The 10,000-nt window shown below is 39.3% G+C and overlaps 1 protein-coding gene across 1 annotated transcript in view; it reads right to left on the reverse strand.

The window, feature by feature from the left end:
- LOC137973398 (transient receptor potential cation channel subfamily A member 1-like) overlaps window positions 1-10,000 on the reverse strand; it is a 42,805-nt gene that overhangs the window by 7,455 nt on the left and 25,350 nt on the right. Inside the window, exons 16-24 of the mRNA XM_068820199.1 lie at window positions 8,884-9,053; window positions 7,114-7,198; window positions 6,037-6,093; window positions 4,492-4,560; window positions 3,595-3,665; window positions 1,696-1,834; window positions 1,023-1,064; window positions 857-937; window positions 116-282 (exon numbers count right to left, since the gene is read on the reverse strand). Of these exons, the coding sequence (XP_068676300.1) occupies window positions 116-282; window positions 857-937; window positions 1,023-1,064; window positions 1,696-1,834; window positions 3,595-3,665; window positions 4,492-4,560; window positions 6,037-6,093; window positions 7,114-7,198; window positions 8,884-9,053 (881 nt within the window). The remainder of the gene's footprint in view (window positions 1-115; window positions 283-856; window positions 938-1,022; window positions 1,065-1,695; window positions 1,835-3,594; window positions 3,666-4,491; window positions 4,561-6,036; window positions 6,094-7,113; window positions 7,199-8,883; window positions 9,054-10,000) is intronic.

Consider the following 10,000-nt stretch of genomic DNA (forward strand, 5'->3'; position numbering starts at 1 on the left):
GAAGAGTTAATTTGAAAAACTGAGATGTCCACTTTGGTCAGTTTCGAAACACTAGCATGGCTGGCGTCACTTCTTGAAAAACAAAGCCGAGCTCTCACTAAGAGACATGATTCACCTTCTCAAAAACAAGATGAGGTTCATCCATCCGAAGAACAGAGCAATGGCGCCAGTTTCCTGTTTCATTCCCAACTTGCAGTCGCAGTTGGGAAGAACGTAAATCAAAGCTGAAATGTAGCCAATCCACTCCAGAGTATTGGTCAATTCCAAAAAATATTTGACTTTCTGAAATCAGAGAAAAAAAGACAAATTTTATATATGAGGAATTTCGTGCATCTTATTAAGCAGACATGTGACTGATTTCATGAGAAGTTATAAGGGACACTTTGTGTCGCGTATCGCTATTGTAGCTTTTCCGGATTTATACGATGTTCAATCGATGAGAATTCTAAGGTCAGGGAAAATTTTTATTTTTTAATAGGACTGCAGGACTGTGGAATACTCCTCCACCCAATATGAAATGTACAATCTCTCTCTTAACATTTAAATCTAAAGTAAATAACCTAGATTTTTCTAAATTCGTCTCATACGGTCCTCCAAGTATTGCTTGCTTCTTTGTAAACATATTCTAGCCTATTTATTGTGTGTCGTTTGTATCGTAATATAGCGGTTAGGTCTCAATTGGGACGAAAGTTCTGTTTCACTCTCCTGTCACTCCACTGCATTTTTTTTTCTTTCTTGTAACTATGTAATGTAGATTAGTTGTGTGTATTTGTTGAACTGTGGCGAATAAATTAAATTAATAAATTAAATAAATAATTAATTAATTTTCTTGCATTTCCGGGCATAGAACACCGACCTTAACTTTAAATTGAAAAAGTTCTTTTATCAGATGAATAAACGTAATAATCGCCACCCAGACTTGAAGACCTTGAGCGACCTATTAAAGAAAAGATGATGCAGAAGCACTATTAGGCTCCATTCATAATCGTTTTCTTCTTAAAAATAAAACAATATTGTTTTACCGAATCAAATCTCCTGCATGGCACTTCCATATCAATGTATTCCTAACAGTACAAGAAGAAGGAAAAAAGACAGATATTTTAATTAAAGGCGACTTGAGTGTTTGAACCCTCCCATCGGGTATTTTCGGTTAGAAACTAATTCACTGGACAAAGAATATATGATCAAAGCGAGCTGATGCGCAACCCGCAGTTAGTATCAAATTCAGTTTCATTTTACAATCTTTTAATTATTCTAAAATAATAATAATAATTGTAATGATAATATGTAATATATAAAAAATTATAATGATATAATGTAATAATAATAATAATATATAAAATAGAAATAGCGCAAATATCTAACCCTATACCATTCTTTACGGTTAACCAATAGCAATTTTTTCATCCATGTCTCCTTTAAATGTGTACCCTCAAATTCAACCGAACTTTAGAATTAAGAATTGTATTAGTTAAAGCCAAGAGCCAAAAGTCACGGATGATCTCTCTTCAGGATCTCTTGTGCTAGTAAGTTGTTCGCTCCTAGCAATAAGCTCAAAACACAAATTCTAATCTGGCGGTTTCCGTTTATATTAAACGTCTTCTTAATTCGTTCGCTATTGCATCTATTCTGCCAGGATAAAATGCAAGCGAGATCGTTTGGGATCAATTCGCGCGTCTTACATTTTACGCTTACTTTTCTTGTCAAAGTCTCATTGATTCCACACAAACGTTTCTCGGAAGCCCGCAGGTAGATTGCGAGTGACGTCAGCGGTATAACGAAGAAGAGATACAAGAGTAAGTTGAATGCCAATGTTACCCAACCAAATGTTTTCCTGAAAAGTAAACGTAATTTGGATTTGTTTATAAATGTTTCTGAGACATGTATCATACTTCACCAGCTCGTTATTGAACCATATCCATGACAGTAACAGCCCAGCGTTTGGTCGTAAAGGCTACCCATAATCTGACCTATGATGTAACTCTAACCCTTACCCTAAACTAGGAAAACAAAATTGTGTGCACTAATCACACTTTTTTTGCAGTAGCGAACAGTGAATTTTGAAGAACGCAGCTCGACCATAAGTTGTGGCTTTTCGAGCCACAACTTTTGGTCGAGCTGCGTTCTTCGTAATTCACTATTCGCTACTGTAAAAAAGCGTGATTACTGCACCCAATTTTGGGTCAGGTCATGTGTATCTTTTTCGACCAAAGGCTGGGCTGTTACTGCCACTGATATGGTTAAATATTGAATAAGGAGCTGGTGAAGTATATGTCCAGAAATGACCCTAACTGGATGCACGCGGTTTTCAATAAGCGTCACGAAGTGTCCTTTGCTCTTTTCCCGAACTTCAACATCACTCGTGTCTCGGAATACAGAGTGTCACAAAGTGTCCCCCAAAAATGTTACTCCTCAATTAAGGATAAACATCTGCATTTACCTTGACCTAAACATAACGCTAACCTTTACCTTCACCTCATTGTTGGAAATACGACTCTTCTTGTTGAATGTCTAAGTTCTGGACGTACGTGCAATAGGCCATTTTAAAGTCGTTTGGTGGTCGGTGATCTAGCCTATGAATGGCTGTGAGGCTGCCGGCTGACCTTGTATTGATACAGATCTCACTGCTTTTATCATGTAAATTGTGTTGTTGTAATTCTAATAGTCCATTTTACGGTTATGTGCTTAGTTACCTGGCCTATGAATGAAGGTGAGGCTGGAGAGGAACTTGTTTTGATAGAAACTCATTGCTTTTCTTAAGTAAATCCCAACTAATTAGCGTGAGAACAATACCATTAACAGAAGAAAAGCAGGGATGGTCTATATCATAACAAGGTCAACACCAGCCTCACTTTCATTTAAGGGCCAGGTAACTAAGCACACAAGTGTAAAAAGGTCTATCAGTCTACATTAACTTTAGAAAAGCACAAAGGTTTGTATCAAAACATGCATGGTCACCAGCAGACTCACTTGCATTCTTAAGCCAGGTAACTTAGCTACTACTGTAAAATGGTGGAATGTCAAAATTGGGTGTGCATCTAATTAGGGTCAACCCTGGACATAAGCGGTGTCTGACATTTGCAGACTGCAGACCGCAGACTGCAGACTGGCTACAAATAGCAGTGATAAACAGTATTTAAGTCTAAACATCCATTTCAAATAGCGCTGATAAACAGTATTTACGTCTCAGAACCCGTTTTAAAACGGTTAGCTTTCAATAATTGTGATTTAGGGTTAGTCTGCAGTCTGCAGTCTGCAAATGTCAGACACCGGCACATAAGTGCATAAGGAAAGAAAACATGAATAAGAGGAGGAAAAACTCTCTGGGTCATGATGAGATCGACCGTCCAAACGTGATCAAACAGATACCAGATACAATTGACGTGGTCAAAGGGAATGGAACGAGCTAGTGATCATCACTAACGTCACTCTTCCCCTCCCCTCTAGAAAGAGGACTGTTCTAGTTTAAGAGACTGACCGTCCAAATACCAAAATCCCCCTTGTAAAGATGTCAATCGTCGTCACAAGTACCTATGGAAATACTTTCTCGACTGGAGATGTCTTGTGAATAAGTTAATTTATTTTAAATCTTACCATTTAGTGTTCATGATAATAAAACATACAGGATGAGTCAGGCAGTTGATTCGACGGTTTTGTAGCATCGTCTGAAAACGTTACAGTGACATCATTATTAGATAATGAAGTCAACACTCAATAATTCAACTCTTCAGTCAGTCAGTCAGTCAGTCAGTCAGTTAGTTAGTCAGTCAATGAAAGAAAGAAAGAAAGAAAGAATTAATCAATAAATCAATCAGTAATCAGTAAGTTATAGTCAATAAATTACTCTATGATTCTTCAGTAATTCAATCACACAGTCAATTATTCAGCCATCTAGTTAGTCAATCAGACAACCAGGCATTCCCTCAAGCAGTTTTCAGGAAGTCAGTCAATAAATCAGTCATGCAGTAAGACTAGTAAGTCATGCAATCAGGTAGTCAGTCATCCAAACGGTCAACCAGTCAGTCAGTTAAGCAATCAGTTCATCCGTCAACTATTCAGTCAGTCAATCAGTCAACCCATAAACCAATACCTTTTTTAGTCAGTCAGTCCGTCAGCCAAGCACTGATTCATTCATTCAGTCAGTCAGTCAGTCGGTCATTCATTTAGCCAATAAGTCAGAAGTAAGTCATTAAGCCAGTCAGTCAGTTAGTCAATCAGTTAGCTATTTAGTTAGTCAATCAATCAACCAATCAACCAATCGGTTAGTTTATTATTCATTCCATAAGTCAATCAGTCAGCCAGTCCGTTGGTCAGTCTGTCCATTCTTCCTTCACTCGATCATTTCTTTGCTTGGTCAGGAAGGTCAGGCAGGCTATCAATAGTGACGCTGTTAATTAGTCAGTCAGCCAGTCTCATTTGTGTTGCATAGATAAAAAGTAACTAAGTGTAAAATAAAACTGTTGAATACCTTTAAAAAAGGATTTACTCTACCTTGAGGACCATCAAATAGTCTTGACCAGGCTTTGGAGCTCCTTGAATTAAGGAGAAATCATAAGTTACCTGATAAAACAAAAACAAAAGAGAAAGAGCGTTTTAATCGCTAGTATTTCAGATAAGATTTAAGGATAAAATAAAATATCACTAAAGAAATAAGCTACCTAGTCCTCAACGTAAAAAGCACTACATATTTGATAATACATACATAACATGTTCTTGAAAACTGAGACCAAAGAAAAAGCTAATTAATTGATGAATGCTTTCCAGGTGAAAGATATTCGTGGAGAAGGCGGGGTCTAAAGAGAAGTTGGTGTAATGAGAAAATAGTTCTCATTAGTTGATGAGATGATGGTAATGATGATGATGACGGCAAAGGCAACAGTGGCGATGATGATAGAGATGATAACAAGCATGATGATGACAACAACGACGACGGCGACAGCCATGGAAATTGCGATGGGATGATGATGATGATGATGATGATGATAATGATGACGATGAAGATGATGATGCATACGATGATGACAACAACAACAACGGCGACGATGAAGATGATGATAGAGATGATAATGATGATGATGATGATGCGACAATGATAGCAAAGGCAACAATGACGATGATAATAGAGATGATGACGAGGATGATGATGATGATGCGACAATGACAGCAAAGGCAACAATGACGATTTTGACAGAAATGATGATGATGATGATGATGATGATGCAACAACGATGGCAAAGGCAACAATGACGATGATAATAGAGACGATGACGAGGATGACGATGATGATAACGATGATGATAATGATAACGAAACGACGGCAATGGTGACGGCGACGGCGATGGGAACGATGATGACGGCGACAGCGACGATCCAGATGATGACAAGGATTACGATGATAGTGATCATGATGATGACAACGACGGCACGGCGAAGATGATGATAGAGTTAATAAGAAGGTTGATGTTGATGATAATGATGATTGTGATGATGACGACGAGCATGATGGCGATGACCACGATGACAGTGACGATAGAGATGATGACGATAAGGATGATGATAATAATGAAGATGACAACAATTACGACGGCGACGATGAAGATGATGATGATGATGATGATGATGATGATGATGATAACGATTACGTTGAGGACCGGGAAAAATTGGAGGACAAAATTGTTTTGAAACAGTAGCCCCTGAGTAGGAGCTCGCCTCCTCTCCCATACAAGCCCTATGAGTCAACCTTCGCGCGTATCTTTTTTATTTTTTGAACGCCACGAGTTTTTCGGCTCTGCACGCACTGTTTTAAATGACCAATCAGAATATAGTAATTGTCTAACAAAGACAAAAATGGCAAAAACAATGTATGCAAATTATGTAAATTTATGTAAATTGAGGTAAGTTTGAGTCTCCTGCTTAAGGGTTTGTTCTAAAAATAGATACGCGCAAAGGTTGACTCAAGGATATAGTGCACGTAGAGGCTTGCTCCTACTCATGGGTTCCTGTTTTGGAACTAAGTTAAGATCAAGAAAAACTTACTTTGTAATCTTCATTGTCAGGATTTCCTTCTTTGCTTACACACTGATCCATGCATCGCTACAAGAGAAAAAAAAGGTTGAAAAAATCCTGCTTGACAACTTATTTAAATCGTTGCACATGAAGAAAAAGCAGGCTTAAAGAAAAGGCGATGGAAGGAAATACTCTTTTCCAAATCATCAAAGACTTTTGTCAGGTCTGGAAATCTTAATTTTGTCATTCTTGGAATGGCGATTTTTTTGGCGATTTCAGCTTTAATTTTAATATACCAGAGCCATTTGAATGTGTGGTTCTTTCTAGGAGATGCCACAGCTATTGAGGGCGGAATAATAATACCATACAACAAACACAAAGAAGGAGAAGAAAAAAGAATTAATGCAACTTATGTTGGGTACAAGGCCACCTAGAAAATTAATGTACCTAGAAAAATTAAAAAATTAACAATCACAAACTTATAGCGGAGCTCCTCGCGCGCGCGCAAGCGTGTGCTAGAGCGAAAACTATTCGTCCGAGGAATTTTGGTTGTGGCATCAGCGTACGCCCGCCCGTAGACTCTTTGCGGGGGAGGGAAGGGAATCAGGTGTCAGCCAGTTGGGGGAAGGGGTATGTTATATCTTTTTTGGGGGAAAATCACGCAAGTGGGGTGGGCATTGCCGTCGCATTCAAAACTTGTTTACTTCAGGAACTTGTGACATTTGAGGAAGGAGAAGAAGAAAAAATTTCAATGAAAAAACCGCAAAGCTGAGACTGATATAGAGGAAAAGAAAAAAGCATGTACACTTAAGGTTCATTTACAACGTTTAGCTTTCAGATAAGCTTAATGTTCTCCTTCTTAATGCATGCCTCGCTGCCTCACATATTCTGTACAACTTTCTAAAAAACGAAGAAGGCCTGAAAACGTTTGCAATTCCGTGTTGACAGAGATTCTGGCACATTTCAACAATCCCACACCACGTCGCCTTTCAAGCTTACAGCAGACATCACTGGCCAGCGTATTTCGTATTTTAAGGTCGATCTTGAGTATTGGAATTCCAGGCGTGTGATTCAGCCGTGAACCTGGTGCCAAACTGACTTTCTCACCTCAGCAACCTCTGGGTATTTTAAGACAAAGGCATTCATTTGCGCAAAGTGACCTTGAGCAGATGACGTCAGAACCTCTCGCCACCTACAAGAATAAAACAGCAAATTGGTGTAAGATGTCAGTTATATCATTTCATTATACTTAAAAGCTCAATGACCTTTGTTGAGTGCAAGGATTCTTTCTCTCTGCTCTGGCAGGTCTTGAGCATGCGCTCAGTCACAAGATCTCTGAACTTTGTCATTTGAGTGATTTTTGTTCTAAATGGAATGGAATGGTTTAGCATTTTTATTTACAATCAGTTACTTCCTTTTTTACAGCTGTAGCATCTGGCATGCAAACACACATAGTATATGCTAGATGTAACGAAGGGATTTTACATACAATGGGCCCTTATGCGCGTGTAGTGGCTTTACTTGCTGACAGCCTTTCCGATCCCTTTTTCCAGCTATCATTTATCATCATCTTTCCCTGATGATCATCATCAAGGGCACCTCATCACCGTCGTCGTCTTCGTCGTGGTCGTCATCGTCATCATCATCGTCATCGACATCGTCGTCGTCATCGTCGTCGTCATCATCATCGTCGTCGCCATCGTCGTCGTCATCGTCGTCGTCGTCATCGTCATAATCATCATCATCGTCGTCGTCATCATCGTCATAATCAATCTTTCACATCGTCATCATCAACATCATCATTGCTTATGTGCTTCTCGTAATATTGCAGCTTTGAGGTTGTGGGGAGGACCCCTTTCAAAACCACCGGGTCAATAAGAGAACGCAACTCGAACGACACAAGAAAAACAGGCTGTGGTTTCCATAATTTATTCGGCTTGGCCAGTTCACAATGTTATTAATCAAACACTCCAAACATGATCTTAACTCAAACGTACGAAAAGCTAAAGAAAAAGGTGATACTAGGAGAGACTACTAGAGCACTAAAAGGTGTGTTTTGTCAAGTTCTTGGTATGTAAACTTCAATAATTTAAGTGTCAAATCAGAGTACAGAAGCAAGAAATTCAACCCACTTCTGACGCTGAATCCGAGAATCGAACCTGGGCCACATTGGTGGGACACAAGTGCTCTCACCACTGCGCCATCCCTGTTCAAACGGAGAATGTAATAAGGCTATAATAAAGCTATTGAACAACGTTGCGAGACGCGACGAAAGTGTTTTGAATAATTGTATTAGAGGTCCATGCAAACGAACGTAACATTGCCGTGCAACAACTCCCGCCATTGTTGGGTGTTACCTGTTGCCTCCGTTTGCATACACTGTTGCATGCTCTTGCGTGTTATTGGCCGTTGTTGCGCCAACAACTCCTAACAACTCATCCAACATTGTTGGGACCACGCACGCTCATTACAATATGGTCTCCATGGAGATAGATACACCTGCGTCATAGTACGCGACGTGCACGTGTGGGGTTTTTATTCGAATATGCATTTCGCGTCCTCACATTATTGTTGCAAGATCCGTTTGCACAGCACTACCAACAACATTCAACATCTGCCGGACCAACAACCACCAACAATGTTATCAAAAAGTTTTGAATAAATAAAATATAGTGATATAAATGGTTTCCAATCACGTGATGAGATGGCCATGTTCGTGCACAAAACAATAGGAAATTATGGCTCATGTTTTGCATTATAATAGGCTCAAATTCCCAAAAGATTTTTTTCTCTATTGTTCTCTGCACCAACATGGCTGCTTTGACGTCAGGTGAAAACCATCTGTTGTCTTATCTTGCGGTCTTATCTCTTTCTCACCTTTTGTGGCTTACAATAGCAAGCAGCACTTTTTTCTGTTCGGCTTCCATGGCAGCGTCCAGTACGTTTTGGTTCTTTTTGTTCATGAGTATCTCTTGTTTGTCAGATGAAAGCAGACCAGTCACTACATCCGGGTGACCTCCTATGGCGGCTAAATGAAGTGCAGTGTTCTGCAAACGAAAGTAAAACAAACCTCTAATTGAAAAAGACGAATTTGAATTGAAAGTTTCCCTGCCTCATTTACTGACCCCGTGTAACAATTCGGGAGCAGAGGAAGAAGTGTTGATAAATGGAACGCAACTTTGTAAATCAAATGCTTTTCGTAATCAATACAGAATGGGACGCACGCGCGCCGATCCCTATAGAGACTGAGAAGTCCCGCCGCAAGAAGAACTGCCAAACACGTCCCGCACTCCAAAAAAATTCAGTAGCAGGAAGAGTTAAGTGAATGAATCCTTTTAAATGGAAGAAACCAATACTCCAGCAAAAAATAACTTGTCGCCCTATGTAAAGGATTCCAGATCCCAGCCATTGGATCCCGGATCCCGAGACATGGAGTCCAGAGTCCAAACTCATGGCTTCCACCGAAATGGATCCTGGGGTCAATTTAGTAAAACTTTTACACGTGTAATTTACAAGTGTAGCTTTTGATGTTCTCAGACTCGAAAAGAATGGCTACACTTGTAAATTACACGTGTAAAAGTTCTATTAAATTGACCCCTGGATTCCATCGAAATCTTTAGATTCTGGATTCCATACAAATGGTTCTGGATTCCACGCTCTGGATTCCGGATTCCAAAGCCTCATATTTGCTGGATTCCGGATTCAGAATTTCTTCGCATCGGGCGAAACTTTAAAGCACAAACAATACAGTTGACAATAAAAAAGGGATCTGTTTCCGAAATAAATGAATTTCAGAATCGCTTGTTTTTATTGATAAATTTCTCAGGTGCCGCGCCATCTATAACAATCGTAACGATTTACGGTTGCTCTGTTAGAAAATAAGATTTCTTTGTAACGTCACAATTATTCAAGATGGCGGCTCCCAGGGAAAATAGCGAAAACCAACACTTTTTTGAAATATTCTCAGAAAAAAAAAAAGTTTGCAAACATTTCT

The sequence above is a fragment of the Montipora foliosa genome, chromosome 10 (genome assembly GCF_036669935.1).
Source record: "Montipora foliosa isolate CH-2021 chromosome 10, ASM3666993v2, whole genome shotgun sequence".
Classification (NCBI taxonomy): domain Eukaryota; kingdom Metazoa; phylum Cnidaria; class Anthozoa; order Scleractinia; family Acroporidae; genus Montipora; species Montipora foliosa.